The sequence below is a fragment of the Dasypus novemcinctus genome, chromosome 3 (assembly GCF_030445035.2).
Source record: "Dasypus novemcinctus isolate mDasNov1 chromosome 3, mDasNov1.1.hap2, whole genome shotgun sequence".
NCBI lineage: Eukaryota > Metazoa > Chordata > Mammalia > Cingulata > Dasypodidae > Dasypus > Dasypus novemcinctus.
In genome coordinates, this window is record NC_080675.1 from 146685714 (window position 1) to 146704189 (window position 18476).

An 18476-nucleotide genomic window follows, 5' to 3' on the forward strand; every position below is an offset into this window, starting at 1 on the left:
GGTACTTGGGACCATGTTGTAGGTCCATTCACAAAAGCCAATTGGAGAAGTCTGTTTGCAAATTTTGTCAGGGTTGAGGAGGCATCAGAGGGATTTTTAGCATGGGCATCCCCACCCCTGAAAGCCCCAGGCATGGGAAATCCAGTGAGCTGAGCAAGAAGCTGCAACCATAGTCCAGGGGAGAGAATGTCACTGGCATCGGGAAACATGGGCTCAAAAAGGAACAAGACAGATGAGAGAAACACAGTTAAACTAGGATCAGTGAGTCCTGATGGTTGACTAGAAGCAAGAAGGCAGAAGAAGAGTCTGCTCTTGAGTCTGGGTAGACACATGAATACAAAATGGAAAAATCAAGAGGAGGAGTAGGTATGGTAGTGAAGGTGGTATCTGTGTTTTCACACGTTGGTTGTGAGGAAGCTGTGGGATAACCAGATGAAGATGTCTGGAAGAGGTTTGAAGATATAGGATGAGAAGCAAAATCAGACAACATCCCAAGTACTTCAGCACAGAAGGAAGGTTCTGTCATGAGCTTTGTGTTATGACTCAGGAACATTTTCTCTCTTTTCCTATGGCCTAGATATCAACAGAATGTGATTGTAGTGCAGAAATCACTGACAGTGGGAGATCTGTGTGCTAACTAGTGTATGCAAAATCTTCACGCCTATTGAGCCTCAGTTTCTCTATTTTAAAGTGGGGATAGAACCCGACCCTTAAAGGCCCCTTATGCCACTTATGGAGCACGTGCATGCAGAGCACATCATGCATTCTCTGTAAACTTGCCAGTGACGTGTCCCTGTGCCAGTGGCCCAGCTGGGCAGGCCAAAGGTGTGAGGGGCTGGGTCACGTGCCCCAGGCCACGCAGCAGGTCGAGGTAGTAACGCTGGTGTGTGCCCAGCTCTCCCTCTGGGCAGGCTGCTACCAGGTACGCTCATGTCTATGGCTCTGAGGGTTAGAACCATCAGCCCTGCTATCAGGCGCAATGTTGAAATAACAGAGTTCCATCTCCCTTTTTTCCAGACCAGACCAGCCTTGGCTACCAGCAGTGGGTCTAAGTTTTCACGCGCTCATTCTGCTGCTGCCGAGCTTGTTTTGGAAAGCAAAAGCCAGGATAGTCTGACAAGTGCGACAGCAGGACAGAATATTTGAAATTCAGACTGTCCCAGCAAAACCAAGGCAGGGGACTGCCCTACTGACATCTCAGAACAGAGTGGGGGGCAGGGGAAAGTAACCAGGCCAAGTGGGAGAAGTTGTCAGAGAGTCTGGGGGAAGGAGCTGGGAAGACAGGGCGTTCAGCCTTCCTTTGCATCATTTGAAGCGCTGGGAGCCTCCCTCTAACACGGCGTCCTCCTGTCTTGCAGTGCTCAGCGGAGTGCGGGGCCGGAGTGCGGACACGCTCGGTGGTGTGCATGACCAACCACGTCAGCAGCCTGCCCCTGGAGGGCTGTGGGAACAACCGGCCAGCAGAGGCCACCCCGTGCGACAACGGGCCCTGCACCGGCAAGGTAGAGTGGTTTGCTGGAAGCTGGAGTCAGGTGAGTGGCCAGAATGGGGAGTGTCTGCCTGTCCCTGGCAAGGGGCAGCAGGACAGAGGGGTGAGGAACCAGGCTCCTGGGTTGGAACCTCAGCTCTGCCCGTGGCCACCTGTGACCGTGGAAAAGCCGTTTTTGCTCTTGGAGCTTACAGTCCAGCAGTTTCCTTGCCTGTGAAATGTGACAATGATAGCCACCTTATGAGGTTATTTTGAGGAAAAATGAAATAATGTACTTAAAATACTTAGCAAAGTGCCTGACATGTAATAAACCCACAATAAATGGGAACTGCTGCTGCTGCTATTATTATCATTCTTAATAAAGCCAGTCGTCTGTATTTGACAGTGTCAGAAGCAGAAACAGAAAAATTGGGGTTGTTCATGATAAAGAATAATTTTTAATACTTTTAATAAAGCAACATAATTAACTGATCAGTTAATTTTTTCCTCACTGCTCCAAATTTGAGCACAAAGCCCCTATGAAAATGTGGAGAAGATTGTTTGCTCTTTACTGCTTTTATAATTACCATCAGTATTGGAGTTACTGGGCCACTTAGCATTTGGCTGCCAGGTCTGGCTGGTTCTCCAAGGCCTTGTTGGCTGATTATCATGATTTACACATTATCAGGACCTCTGGCTCCATATAGAATTCTTCTCTAAGTCGCTTTAAAAACAGACCCTTTTAAAGTGGACTGCCTTGCCCTTGTAAATTGATACAGCCCCTTTGGAAAGCAATTTGGCAATAAAAGTCAAGACCATAAAAAAATGTTCCTTTACCTTAACCTAGTCACACCACTGTTAGGGATTCATTTAAGGAAATAATTAACAGAAGAAAAAAGGCTTTTCTCAGTAGAGATGTGCATGACAGCTGGATGGTTAGGGATATTACAGTATATCATAACTCAAAAAAATATTACATAATAAGGATAATTATTGTGTAAAGGGCTTATGATATAATGACAACTGAAAAACAGAATATGAAAATAGATGAATACTAATTTCAACTACATAAAAATACAGGTTTTTTTTAATATAAAACAGCATGGGGAAATGTTTTCATTTAATATTTCCTTTAATGCTTTTATTATCTATTTACAAAATATAGAAAATTCAGAAAAAGAATTTGAGTAGTTCCAGTGCTACTCCAGTAAATATAAGAGTTTAGACACACTTGATAACTGGTCCAGCTCTGCTTCTCATTAGTTCTCTTAAGTTGGGGCAAGCAATTTAACCTCTCCAAGCCTCAGTTTCTCATCTATAAAATGAGGAGCATAATAACAACACACAAGGGTTGTTAAGAGGTTTTCATGAGCTGCTGTACATAAAGAGGGTTAGTCATTGCTTGGGTCATGGGAAGTACTTATACAGAAAAGGGAATTAATAGGTGTTATTTTTACTGCCAATTGTTTCTGTCTCTCATTTGGTAATAAAACACTTAGAACCTGAATTCCAAAGAGAATGCAGAATTAAACTTATGTGTCTGCCATTCTCAAAAGAGAATTCAGTGTCTTTCTTACTTAGGGACCTCCTATAGACTCAGACAGTAGGTTCAGAGAACTGAGCATGGTGCAAACCCTGGTGAAAGCAGCCTCTGTTTGATAAAGACTGGAAACAAGGGATTTATTGCCCTGTTATCCAAAAGGCCCACTGGGCGTGTTGAGGCTTGAGGAGGAGCCAACCCGGGAGAAGGAGACCTCAGTCCAGAAAGAAGCAGAGACAAGGGAGTTTCTGGCTTCGGAGTCTTTCTGATGCCACAGAAAGGAAGGCATTCATTTTCTCCCACTCTGCAGCTCCCTTAAACCTAACTGAGAATGTGTCAAGCCTAGAGAATCTTTTTCTACTCTGCAGACAGAGTAACACAACTCTTACTCATAAGAAATTATGCCCAGACTATTATTCATGCCTAGAAATATCTCTTTTCTTCTCTGTCAATTCTGGGTTTACTTGTCTTAATGCTAGGGGTCTTTCATTGTCTTGAGGCATCAGGACCAACAATCTTGTCTGCTGCTTTGCATCTCATTTATCCTCACTGGTATCTGAACAGACATCTTTATTATCATCTGGTTTTGGATCACTGATCCATCAAATTGCAACTGCAAGAATCCTGTAGGTACAGAAATATTCATGGTGATTATCACTTCTCATTGGAAATAAGAACTATTAAATATCACTTTTTGTCTTCTGTGCTTTTCTTTCTGAATTATATTTTAACAGATATTTACATTGCTCCATCTGATTTCTCATTGTTGATTTTTAACTGGAATATCTTTGTCAATTTCTTTATTTTTAACCTTCATGTATATTTTTAAGGTATATCTTTTGTATGCAGAACTGGTTTTGCCTTTACCCAATCTGCAAATCTCTGTCTTTTAAGAGTTAAATTTTAGCCATTCACATTTATATGTTTGGACCTTTTCCTAATATTTATTTTGTGTTTTCTATTTCGTTTTCTGTTGCCATACTTTCTTGTATATTTCCCTTTTCCTTTCCATGCATTTCATTAGATTGCTCAGGTTTTCTTAATTCTATTTTTCCCTCTAACATTTTGGAAATTATAAATCCTATTGATAACACTTAAATTTTTAATACATACTTCTAAACTTGTATGTGTCTACCAGTGTCAAGTTATTAGGACCTAAAAGAAAACATCTGCCCTAAAAGAAAACAGAAACCATACACCACCTTTTATTTACCTCCCTTCTCTCTCTTCCGTCTATATTACCACCAATAAGATATGGAAATCATCCAGATTTAGCTCCAGATATCAATTGATTTTATAGAAAAATCTGATTTCAGTTTAAAAATGCCTTTTTCCCAAAGGCTAATTTTTTATTGAAATATAATTCATATGTCATAAAATTTATCCTTTTAAAGTATATAAGTCAGTGGTATTTAGTATATTCAAAAGTTGCGAAAATATCACTACTATCTAATCCCAGAACATTTTCCCACCCCATAAAGAAACTGTGTGGCTATTATTAACAATAGATTTTATTTGCATCTTTGCCTACTTGTGCTTCTTGTATTCTGTGTCTCCTTCTTGGTTGTCATTTTGCTAGAGACCATAACCAGTAGGTCTTTCAACTAGGTCACCTCTGATGCTAACACCCATTCACACAGTTAAAGTAACCAGGCTGCCTCTGGCCAGCAACTCAGCAGATCACTGCCCAGAGGCCTCCCTCCTGAAACACCTGGCCTGCTTCTTCTTTGCTAGGGATCTTCCTCTGTGTGCATTTGGGCTGTGGTTTCTTGCTTCAGTTTGACCTCATTTGTCTTTTACCTTTCAAAGATTCCCTGCAGTTTCTGTTCCACCAAGGATGAGTGCCCTTTCTTGTTTTCAGATGCTGTCACAAAACCTTCTCTTTTTCTCTCTCTCCCCAAGATGCACATATTCTGTCATTTCTTGGCATTTATGGTAGGAGGAGCTTGAGATATAGCGATGTACTCAATGTCCTTTAAATATCTAATCTCTTAACAGACTTTCTGAAAGTAGCATAAAATAACTTCAGGCTTTAGTCATGGTTTGCAGGCTGTGTTTCTGCCAAACACTCATTACAGACACCACCTCATAGTGGTCAGGGGTCTTTCAGACCGTGTTTCCAAACCCTTCACTGTGCAGGTGAGACAGTAGTGCCTCAAGCACATACCCTCACTCCTGCAGTAGAGAAGTCACACCTGTGAATGGCATAGACTATTGTTCCTCTCTTGCCTTAAAAAAAATGGACAAAATTTGAATATACTCCAAATCAATAAATAAACTAAGACGGAAGATAATAGGAAAATCAAACTAAGAAACCCTGTAGCTTTCTGAAGTCTATGAAGATGGTAAAAAAAAAAAAAGCAGAAATGGCTGATGGCTTAGTAATGCTCCATGTGACCAATATGCAGCCTGTTGGGTTGGGGGGATTACTAAATTTTTCTGTAGATACGTGCTTTGTTTTTCCCTTTTTTACATAATTATGTGGCAAGTCTAATATTAAAAGTTTTGGCGGTAGACATTTTTTTACCTGCATTTCGTTAAGGCAGATTCTTTAAAGTCTATAAAAGTATATGGGTTATGGATTATAACATGTTTAATCAAAAAATATTAAGAATAGGTGAGGGGGAAGCAGACTTGGCCCAATGGATAGGGTGTCTGCCTACCACATGGGAGGTCTGCAGTTCAAACCCCAGGCCTCCTTGACCCACGTGGAGCTGGCCCATGCGCGGTGCTGATACGCGCAAGGAGTGCCCTGCCACACAGGGGTGTCCCCCACGTAGGGAAGCCCCACGCACAAGGAATGCGCCCCGTAAGGAGAGCCGGCCAGCACGAAAGAAAGTGCAGCCTGCCCAGGAATGGCGCCGCACACACGGAGAGCTGACACAGCAAGATGATGCAACAAAAAAAAAGAAACACAGATTCCCGGTGCCACTGATAAGGATAGACGTGGTCACAGAAGAACACACAGTGAATGGACTCAGAGAGCAGACAACTGGGGGGGAGAGAAATAAAAAAAAAAAAAAAAAAGACACAATGAGAGACACAACAAAGCAGGGAGCAGAGGTGGCTCAAGTGATTGGGTGCCTCCCACAGTTTCTGGTACCTCCTTAAAAAAAAGAAGGCAAGCACACAACAAATAGACACAGAGAGCAAACAGTGAGCACAAACAACAGGGGGAGAGGGGAAATAAATCTTTAAATATATTTATACATATATTGGCAGAATGGATTAAAAAAAACCATGATCCAACTATGTTGGATTTTTTACAAGAGACTCACCTTAGACCCAAAGACACAATAAGCTGAAAGTTAGTAGATGGGAAAAAATATATATTCAATGCAAATAGTAACCAAAATAGACTTTAAACCAAGATCTGTTACAATGCATTAATAAAAAAGTCACTCCACCAAGAAATTATAACAAGTTTAAACACATATGCACCTAATCCCAGAGCCCCAAAAATACATAAAGCACACTTTGACAAAACTGAAGGTAAAGACAAACAGTTCTACAATAACAGTTGGAGATTTCAACACATCATTTTCATAAATGGATAGAACATTTAGATATAGGACCAATAAGAAACAGAGGACTTGAATAATACAATAAGCAAACTAGATCTACCAGACATATAAACACATTCTTCTCAAGTGCACATGGTTCATTCTTCAGGATAGGCCAAATGTCAAGCCACAAAAGAAATCTCAGTAAATTTTTAAATATTGAAATCATGCAAAGCATCTTCTCCAACCACAGTGGAATGAAACTAGAAATCAATAACAGAAGGAAAACTGGAAAATCTACAAATATGTGGAAAATAATACTCATGAACAAACAATAGGTCAAAGAAGGAAATGAGAAAATTCAGAGTTAAATGAAAAGGAAATCACAATGTACAGAAGTCTATAGAATGCGGCAAAGGCAGTGATCAGAGGGAAATTTCTAACGTGTACATTAAAAAAGGGAGTGGATGTAGCTCAAGTGATTGAGCACCTGCCTCCCACATGGAAGGTCCTGGGTTCAGTTCCCATTGCCTCCTGAAAAAACAAAGACAACAAGCAAACAAACGAAAAAGCCAACTTAGGGAGGCCGATCTGACTCAGTAGTTGAGTGCCAGCTTCCCACATTTGAGGTCCCAGGTTCAATTCCCAGCCACCAGTACCTAAAAAAAAAAAAACAAACTCAATAACCTAACTTCATATCTTAAAGAACTAAAAAAATAAGAACAAGCTAAACTTAAAGTTAGTAGAAAGGAGGAAATCATAAGGTATAGAGTGGTGATAAATGAAAGAGAAAATGGAAAAACAGTCTAAAGTCATTGAAGACAAAAGTTGACTCTTTGAAAAAAATCAATAAAATTGACAAACCTTTAGCTAGACTAAAAAAGAGAAGATCCAACTAAATTCCAGAATGAATGTGGGGATTTTACTACTGATCTTGAAGAAATAAAAAGAATTATAATAGAATACTATGAATAATGAATAAATGTACAGCAACAAATTAGATAATCTAGAATAAATGAACAAATCCTAGAAACACACAATGTACCTGAACTGACTCAAGAAGAAATAGAATATCTCAATAAATCTGTAACATGTACAGAGATTGAGTCAATAATCCAAAACCTCCCAACATACTGCCTTCCCCACCCCAATCAAGACAATGGACTGAGACACTCCAGGGCTCTGTCCCACTACAGAAGTTTTTTTTGTTTTGTTTTTTTAAAGATTTATTTTATTTATTTCTCTCCCCTTCCCTCCTCCCCCCCCCCCCCCCATTGTCTGCTCTCTTGTGTCCATTTGCTGTGTGTTCTTCTGTGTCCGCTTGCATTCTCAGCAGCACCGGGAATCTGTGTCTCTTTTTGTTGCATCATCTTGCTGCATCAGCTCTCTGTGTGTGCAGCACCACTCACTACTGGGTGGGCTGTGCTTTTTCACTCAGGGTGGCTCAATGTGGGGCACAGTCCTTGTGCATGGGGCTTCCCTACATGGGGGACACCCCTGTGTGGCAGGGCACTCCTTGCACATGAGAGCACTGCGCATGGGCCAGCTCACCACATGGGCCAGGAGTCCCTGGGTTTGAACCCTGGACCTCCCATATGGTAGACAGATGCTCTATCAGTTGAGCCATGTCTGCTTCCTCTCCTACAGAAGTTTTGAACAACCAAAAAGAACTAGCAAAAACAACTTTCTCAAAGTTCCAGAAAACAATTAAATATTGCAATAACAGGGCAAGCAACAAATCAAGAAAAAGGCAACTTAGAAATGGAAGGATCTCCTGGTGCCCTTATTGCCACCTCCCACTCCTCATTGGCTTGGTGTAGAACCAGCCTGTGCTCCCACTGTGGTTCCCTAGTCCTGGTTCCAAAGAAGCAGAGTAACCCTTGTGCACATACAAGGAATGTGTATGTCTGTGTCAGTCTTTCTGGTGTCAGGCTGAAGCACTGAACTAGGACATTTATCCCAGGCTCACTTTCCCAGAACTTGCCCTGCATGTAGAATGGCAGCTCACAGAACTCTCCCACAGAATATTGTGGGAGAACAGTCAAACTGCAACTGCTTGGGGCAAAAGTTTGCTGGCTGTGGAATATACAGTACAGTGCCCAAGACTTTGGGGAAATACTGTTTTCTAGGGAAGAGGGGACATTTTGGAACCATGTAGACAGTGGAAATTCCTAAGGCCACATGCACATGCCCCACGTGACTAGACACATATGCAGACAGGATCAGGGAGGCCCCTACACTTTGGCCTGGAGCCTCATACAATGTAAACTCATTGTATGGATAAGCCTTGAAAGAGCATGCTTAAAACAGGTTGATCTGCAAATAATAGGAAAGTTATTTTCTTTTTTTCCTTTCTGTTTTTGTTGTTGTTGTTGTTGTTAGATTCTGGCATTCAAGGAAAGCTCTGTCATAACAATACCTGGATAAAAGTTTAAGGGATATATGCCTCAGAGTCTAAATCCCAGTGATAACACAATATCAATATGTCTGTGTTTCAACAGAAGATTATAAAACTTACAAAGAAACAGGAAGCAATGGCCCAGGCAAGGGAGAAGACTTCAGCATTACAAACCATCAACAAGGAAGACCATACCTGGGGCATACCAAAGATGTAAAAGAAAAGGGAGGGGGATCTAAATATGCACAAAGAGTTAAAGGGAAATGACAGATAATGAACTAAAGGATATTAGGAAAATGATAGAGGAACACAGAGAATATCAATAAAGAGAAATAAATTTTGAAAAGTTGCCAAACAGAGCTGAAAAACAGTAAAAGAAATTTTAAATTTCCTTAGAGGCATTCAAAAGCAGATTGATGCTGGCAGAAGAAAGAATCAGTGAACATGAAGATGAGACAATGGGAATCATTTGGTCTTAGAAGCAGAATGAAGAACCTGAGAGACCTCTGGGACATATCAAGCATACCAATATATGCATTGTGGGAGTTCCAGAAGGAGAAGAAAAAAAAAATGTGGAAGAAAGGATATTTAAAGAAATAATGGCAGAAAACATCATAAATTTAATGAAAGACATGAATATACATACCCAAGAAACGCCACACACTCCAAACAGGATAAAATCAAGTAGACCCACACTATGACATATTATAAATCAAACTGTTGAATGCTAGAAATAGATAATTCTGAAAGCTGCAACAGGGAAGCAATATGTCATATGTAAGAGAGCCCACATAAGATTAAGTGGCAATCTCTCATCAAAAATCATGGAAGAAGGCAGTGGGATGACATATTTAAAGTTCTGAAGGGAAAAAAATGTGAAATCAGAATTCTGTATCTAGTAAAACTGTCTTACAATAATGGAGAGATTGCAACATTCCTAGATATACAAAAGCTTACAAGATATACTGAAGGGAGTTCTTCAGGTTTCAAAAGAATGGACAATATACAATAGACTGAAGTTTCAGGAAGAAAGTAAGATTGTTGGTAAAAATAACAACATGGATAATATAAATACAATTACTATTTGTTTGTAATGCCACTTTTTACTCTCTACAGGACCCAAAAGGCAAATGCATAAAATGTAATAATCAATATTTTGGCCTCAAATGTTATAAATACATAATTTGTGACAAGAACTGCTTTGATAGAGGAGTGTAAGAACATAGTTTGTGAATGCTATGGAAGTTAAATTGGTATTAAGCTAAACGAAATTGTTATCAATTTAGGATGATAAATTTAAGCTCCATGGTAACACAAAGAAAATACTAGAGAATATGCAAACTCATAGAGACAGAAAGTAGAGTACAGGTCACTAGGAATGGGAGGCAGGGAGAATGGGGAGTTAATGCATAATGAGTATAGAATTTCTTTTTGTGGTAAAGGGAAAGTTCTAGTAATGAATGATATGAGGGTTCCACAACATTGTGAGTATGATTAATCCCACTGAATAGTATATTTGGAAGGAGTATGGATAGAAAGGTTTATGTTCTCTATATGTTTCCACAGTTTTAAAAAAGAAAGAGCAATGAAAGAGACATGACAATTAAGTGCAATACACGATCCTGGGTGGGATCTAAGAATGGAGAAGAAAAGGTTCAAAAGGAACCTTTTGGGACATATGAAAAAATAGAGTATAAAATGTAAGCTTTATATTCATGGTAAATTTCTTGAACTTGATAATTGCACTTAAAGTGATCACATAAGTGATACATATGTTATTAGGAAATGTACATGGAAGTATTATGTGTTCAAGGAGTATGATATCAACCTGATCTCAATGTTCAGAAAACAGGCAGCTGGATGGATAGACTAGAAGGACGGATAAGCAGACAGATGGCTAGACAGAATGATATGGTAATGTGGCAAATGTTAAAATTGGTAGATCTGGATATCTGGGAATGTGGAGATACATTGGGGTTCTCTGTGTAGAGTCTGTATTATTTTTTGCAACTGTTTTATAAGTTTGAAATTATTTCAAAATAAAAAGTTTAAAGAGAAAAAACTTCCAACAAAGAAAAATCAAAGACCAAGGCTTTACAATGGAATTCTAGCAAACATACAAAGAAGAATGAACACCAGTCCTTCTCAAACTCTACCAGAAAATTGAAGAATAGAGAACTATTCCTAACTAATTCTATGAAGCTAGCATTACCTAAGCCAGATAGCAATCACAAGAAAAAATAATTACAGACTAGGTCTCTCATGATTATAGATACAAAAATTTTTAACAAAATAATAGCATGTCAGATCCCATATATATCTTAAAAGGATTATACACCATGATCAAGTGGAATTTATCCCAGGAATACAAGGGTGTTTCAGTGTAAGAAAATCATGTAATACACCACATTAGTAGAGTGAAGGGGAAAAAATCTCATCATCACCTCAATTGGTGCAGAAAAGACATTTGACAAAATTCAATACCATCTTATGATAAAAATACTCAGAAAACTAGAAATAGAAAGAAACTTACTCAACATGATAAAGGGCACACATGAAAAACACAGAGCTAATATCATACTCACTGGTGAAAGACAAAAAGCCTTCCTTCTAAGGGAGGAATAAGGCAAGGATCCCTGCTTTCACACTGCTATTCAATATTGTCCTGGAAGTTCTAGCCAGAACAATTAGGCAAGAAAAAGAAATGAGAGACATCCAAATTGGAAAGGAAAAGGTAAAACTATCTCTATTTGCAGATGGCATGATCTTTTATAAGAAAATCCCGAAGGATCCATAGGAAAATTAGTAGTGCTAATAAACAAATTTAGAAAAGTTGCAGGCTACAAAGTTAATATATAGGGAAACGGACTTTGGCCCAGTGGTTAGGGCGTCCGTCTACCACATGGGAGGTCCGCGGTTCAAGCCCTGGGCCTCCTTGACCCATGTGGAGCTGGCCCATGCACAGTGCTGATGCGCGCAAGGAGTGCCGTGCCACACAGGGGTGTCCCCCGCGTAGGGGAGCCCCACGCGCAAGGAGTGCACCCATAAGGAGAGCCGCCCAGCGCGAAGGAGGGAGCAGCCTGCCGAGGAATGGCGCCGCCCACACTTCCCGTGCCACTGACGACAACAGAAGCGGACAAAAGAAAACAAGACGCAGCAAAAAGACACAGAAAACAGACAACCAGGGGAGGGGAGGGGAATTAAATAAATAAATAAATAAATCTTTAAAAAAAAAAAAAAAAAACAACAAAGTTTATATATAAAATCAGCTGGATATTTGTGTACCAGAAAGGAACAAACCAAAGTTGAAATTTAAAAAACAATTCCATTCACAATAGCATCTAAAAAAATAAAATATCTAGGAATCAACTTAACCATGGAGGTGAAGGACTTACACACTGAAAACTACAAAAGACTGCCAAAAGAAATTAGAGCCCTAAATAAATGGCAAGACATCCTGTGTTCATGCACATGAAGACTTACTATTATTAAGATGTCAGTACTACCCTTTGATATCTATAGTTTCAGTACAATCCACATTAAAATCCCAGCAGCTGGGAAGTGGATATGGTTCAAGCAATTGAGCGCCTACCTACCACATGGGAGGTCTGTGGTTCGGTCCCCAGTGCCTCCAAAGAAGACAGCAAGCTGGCGTGACAGGCAGGTGTGCAAGCTGATGTAACAAGATGATGCAACCAGAGACACAGGAGGAGGAACATAATGAGAGACACAACAAATCAGGGAACAAAGGCAGCTTAAGCTGCCTCCTTCCCCCTTTGGAGGTCCTGGGTTCAGTTTCCGGTGCCTCCTAAAGAAAGAAGACGAACCCCCACAGCAAGTGCAAACAATGAGGGGGTGGGGAAAAATAAATAAAATAAATGTTTTTTTAAAATCCCAGCAGCCTTTTTTAAAAGCTGATCCTCTAATTCATATGGAATCGCAAGGGGCCCCAAATAGCCAAAACAATATTGAAAAAGAAGAAAAATGTAGGAGGTCTCACACTGCCCAATTTCAAAACTTACTACTAAGCCACAGTAATCAAAACAATGTGGTCTTTATGCTAGTATAAAGATAGACATGTAGAACAATGGAATAGAATTGAGACATACGAAATGAACCCATATATCTATGGCCAGTTGATTTTCAACAACAGTGCCAAGTACATTAATTGGGGGAAAGAATGGTCTCTTCAACAAATGGTGCTGGGAAAACTGGATATCCACAGGCAAAAGAATGAAGTTGGATCCCTACCCCACACCATAAACAAAATGGATCAAGAGCCTAAACATAAGGAGTAAAACCATAAAATTTACAAGAAAACAAAGGGAGAAACCTTCATAACCTTAAGTGATTTCTTAAATGACACCAAAAAGCAAAAAAAGAAAAATAGAAAAAAATAGATTGTCAAAATTAAAAACTTTTGTACATCAAAGGATATTATCAAGAAAGTGAAAAGACAACCTACTGAATGGGAGAAAATATTTGGAAACTATATATCTAATAAGGATTTAATACCCAGAATATATAAACTCATCAACATAAAGAAAGACAACAGAATCTTAAAATGTGCCGAGGACTGAAATAGATGTTTCTCCAAATAAGACATACGAATGGCCAATAAGCACATGAATGATAACATCATTGGTCACCAGGGAAATGCAAATCAAAACCTCGATGAGATAGCACTTCACAGCCACTAGAATGGCTGGTTTTTTTAAATGGAACATTAGAAGTGTTGGCAAGGATGCAAAGAAAAGGGTATCCTTATACATTGGCAATGGGATTGTAAAATGGTGCAGCCATGGGAAAATCAGTTTGGTGGTTCCTCAGAAAGTTGAATATAGAATTACTATATGACGTGGCAATCCCATTTCTTTGTATATACCCAAAGAACTGAAAGCAGAGGCTTGAAAAGATATTTGTACACAATGTTCATAGCTGAATTATTCACAATAGACAAAAGGTGGACGCAAACCAAGTGTCCAGCAACAGATGAATGGATAAACAAATTGTGGAATATATGCACAGTGGACTATTATATAATACATACAACACAGATGAATCTTGAAGATATCGTGTTGAGTAAAATGAGCCAGACACAAAAGGACAAATATTGTATGATCACGCCTATATGAAACTCCTGGAATAAGCAAATTCATAAATACCAATAGTAGATTACAGGTTACCAGATGCTGGGGAGTGATGGAAAGAGAGTTATTGTTTAATGCGTACAGAGTTTATGTTTGAGATGATGAAAGCATCTGGGTGATAGATGCTGATGATGGTAGCACATGATTGTGAACATAATTAATAACAGTAGTTGGAAAGTGGAAGTGGTTCAAATGATACAGTATCCGCCTACCATATAGGAGGTCCAGGGTTCTAACTCAGGGCCTCCTGGCCCGTGTGGTGAGCTGGCCCATGTGCAGTGCTGCCGCGCACAAGGAGTGCCATGCCATGCAGGGGTGCCCCCCACGTAGGGGAGACCCACGCACAAGGAGTGCACCCCGCAAGAAGAGCCACCCTGCACGAAAAGCGCAGCCTGCCCAGGAGTGGCGCCACACACACAGAGCTGATGCAGCAAGATGATACAACAAAGAGACACAGAATCCTGGTGCCTCCTGACAAAGAATGCAAGCAGACCCAGAAGAACACACAGCGAATGGACACAGAGAGCAGACAACAGGAGGAGAGAATGGGAGAGAAATAAATAAAAAATAAATAACACTAGTTGAATACTCAAAAGTAATTAAAATGAGAAATTTTGAATTCTATATATGTTACTACAATAAAAGTTTAAAATGCATATATTAAGAATAAACCAAACATGAAAAAAAAGTTTACAAAATAATATATACTAAATAGGAAAATGTATGAGTCCACAGTTACACAGGTAATTGTCTGATTGGCTTTACTGTGGGCACAACCTCTTGAGCTCCAGCACCACATTGGGAACCCAGGGATTGGACTGTATGATCAAATGCCTCCTGCTGTCCTCCCTTGTTGGGGAGTATGGGGGAAGTCAGTTCAGTCAGTTCACCAAGTCTAGGGTCTTCCTCTAAGCTGTGTATATGTGTGCAAAGAATTTTAATTGAGCCCCTCATCACACAGATGTGTACACTTACAGGGACTGATTTATTCTCCGTAACCGCCCCCTAAGAGCCCAGCAGATACATCAGAATATCAGTTTGTTATTCTACAGTAAGAGGTGTCAGAGTCTACAGGTGTCAGAAACAAATAAATTAACAGACTGATGTGTTCCTATAGGGAAGCTAAGAGACCACTTCATTCTCAGTACAAAGGGCACCATGATCACAATGACCAGCATGCTCAAGCTGTGACAACTCAGTGTACCCTCCCTCCAGGCCAGAGAGAATGGTTAGGAAAATAAGAATCCATGTGCAACTTCTCCAGAAACATGCCCCAGGTTCTCCTGGTTCTTCCTCACTGAAATGATGATCACTTTATGATGACTTAAAGATCCCTTGATGGAAAGTAATTCTTGTCCCCTCTCCATTATGTAACACCCATCTTTCTGTGCTGCTTTCTCCAGTGTTCCATCGAGTGTGGGAGTGGAACACAACAGAGGGAGGTGATTTGTGTTAGGAAGAATGCAGACACCTTTGAAGTGCTGGACCCCTATGAGTGTTCCTTCTTGGAGAGACCCCCAAGCCAGCAATCCTGCCACCTCAAGCCTTGTGGGGCCAAATGGTTTAACACGGAATGGAGCATGGTAAGTCTTGGTTCATTTGATAGACATTGCACTAGTAGGTCATTCTCTGCTTCCCTCCCACAGACACCTCTAGGGCACCTGCTGTTGCCAGGCACTCAGCTCAGCCATGGAGTAGATTCCCTGCAGCAATCTACACTCGTCCCTGGCCAGGCTCAGCAGCTAGTCTCCAGGACTCAGCCTGCTTGGTGGCAGATGCCTGAGATGTGGATGGTCTTGATTTCTAAATTGTAGACTCATAAAGCATGCTTGTGATTCTCAAGCTTCAGTAGGCATAAGGGTTAACTGTGAGTCTTGTTTGAACAGATGGATTCCAGGGCCCAACCTGGCCAAGGAATTTGCACTTTTAACAAGTTCCTTAGGTGAGTAGGATGCAGGTATTCTCGGGCCACTTTTTGAGAAGAGCCACCAAAGATGATTGATGACTGAAAGGACTCAAGAATGCTGTTGAAATACTATTACTACATCCTGTGATGACCTCTTTATAAGACTCACTGAAAGAACTTCTGGGGGCCTCCACGCCAGTGTGTTGTGTGTACAGTTGCATATATATTTTATGCATACATATTTTATATGCTTTTTAAAATTCTAGAGATGCTATGGATTGTCATTTATGGAACTGATCCTATTTTACTCTTTGAATTGGCTTCTAAGAAACTCAGAGCCAAAGTTGTGGCCCACCTCTAAAAGAGAATATACCAGACCTTATGAAGTAGATTTTCCATGCCAATGTTATCCCTGGCTTCACTCAATTTTTCCTGTTTTCTATTTGCTGCAGTTTTCTTACTTATTTTTTGTTTTAGCCCCCTGAGCATTCTCTAAGCTGTCTTAAATCATTTCTGCAAGGGGAAAGGGTGACGTGTAAATGAATAGATGGAGATAATTAGATTGGTAAATAGGTAATTAAGGAATGAAATGGGAAAGAATATAAATAATGAGAAAAGTCATATATTTTTTTCAAATGGAAAAGATTACTTTCAAGAAACTTCGTAAAAGAGAAAACCACCTCAGGACACCATGCCTTGTGAACATTCAGCAAGCCTTGGAGTAGACTTGGCTGGGGGAGACGGGGGTCATTCTGCTTTTGTCACTGGAGATGTTCAAGCAGAGGCTGCCAGGATACAGAATAGAGGCCAGAGCCTCCTTAGAGTCATTTACAGGTGATAAAAGGGGGTTTTGCTTATAAAATTCATGAATAAAAGCTGAGGATTCTGTTCCAAACAGTGTATGCTGGCTCCAGAGAGAACAGCCGTTTGGAAATGTGGCAACCCACATCTCAGAAACGGAAGGAAACAGAGGAGGTGCTGGATTTGAAAGGTGTTTAGTCAGCTTTTGGGAAGTGGAATTTAATTCTTTTGATGTTGGCCAATGCCCTTGAGAATGCAAGACCAGATCGCTATTTTCTTCATCCATCTGGTTTGGAGTATCTAGAAGGGGCCAAGCTCACCAGGCCAAGTCAAAGGACACAAACTCCAGAAACACCTGGCGAGTCTGGTTTTAATTCCTCAGTGTCTTGAGTCCTTAGTTACTTAGTCTCAAGTGCCTTGTTAGCAGAACTATAAGACTGTGGGCATTCCCCTTGGTATTTAGTGTCATTGATACAAAGAGGACAGCCATACAATCTCTAAATGAAATAGGGGCCTTGTCTATTTGTTATTTGTTATGATGTTTGTTGTTATCAGTCAGGGGTTAGCAAATGTTTTCTGTAAAGGGCTAGATAGTAAACATTTTGAGCTTCACAGGCCATATCAGGTCTCTGTTGCAACTACTCAACTCCGCCAATTTAGCACAAAAGTAGCCATAGCATTCATAAGCAAATGAGTGGTGAGTTCCAATAAAACTTCATTTACAAAAACAGGCAGCAGGCCAGACTTCACCCTTGGGCCATAGTTTGCCAACGCCATTGTAGAGCAATAGTAAAGGTCTCCAGAAGAAAGCTCTGGATCAAGCTCTGGAAGACCTGAGCTTTGCATCTGTGTTTTTCTCTCCCCTGTGGAACTAGGGCCAATATGGCAGAGAATGCCAAGGAGAAGGGGAGATCCCCGAGGTATTGGGGTAGTACTGTGGGCTTTCTTTCAAGGAGTTCTTCTAGAAAGCTCTTCATTTCAAACATTACGGACTTAATGCAGCTTTTTAAAGACTTGTTATTGTTTTTATTATCACGAAAGAACAGAGAATAAATTAAAAATCACCAGTAATCCTGCCATTCAGAAATAAACATTATTAACATAGCAGCAATTTTTAAAATAAGATTCCTGTTTACTTGTAGGTATTCGTGGACTTCTGTTAAGAAGACAAAAATCAGCCATTAAAATAAACCGTCACAGTACCCTGTGATCATACCTACTGTTCACTAGCCTGTTCCTTGTCTCCAAAGTAGTGGCTTTAAGGAACTTTACGTGAAGCAATGCTGCCGTTAATTTCTTGGCCTGGGTTGGTTTGTATGGAGGTCTTTGGACATTGCTAATGTGATCCTCTTAAACAATATGCCTGTTCTCTTGGTGAGGCTCACTATATGAGGCTCTCTCATATATTGCTGGTGGGAGTACAAAATAGCACAGCCCCCATGCAAGGGAATTTGGCATTACCCTTTGACCCCACACTCCAACTTATGGTCCTCTATCCCTAAGATCCATCTCCACGAAATTATTTATTACAGCATTATTTTTTACATGAAAAGATTGGAAATAACACAGATGTCCATCAATAGAAGACTGGTTTAAAAAACTATTATACACCTATACAATGGACCATTGTGCAGTTATAGAAAAGAATAAGGACTTTACCTACATGGTAGGTCTTCAGCTATATTGTTTAATAAAAAGAACAATGTGGAG

At 40.2% G+C, this 18476-nt stretch overlaps 1 protein-coding gene across 2 annotated transcripts in view; it reads left to right on the forward strand.

The window, feature by feature from the left end:
- Positions 1-18476, forward strand: part of THSD4 (thrombospondin type 1 domain containing 4) — a 634788-nt gene that overhangs the window by 604656 nt on the left and 11656 nt on the right. For both annotated transcript variants that reach the window (XM_058294432.2, XM_004451032.4), the window contains exons 15-16: positions 1359-1532; positions 15463-15642. In XM_058294432.2, coding sequence (XP_058150415.1) covers positions 1359-1532; positions 15463-15642 — 354 coding nt within the window. The remainder of the gene's footprint in view (positions 1-1358; positions 1533-15462; positions 15643-18476) is intronic.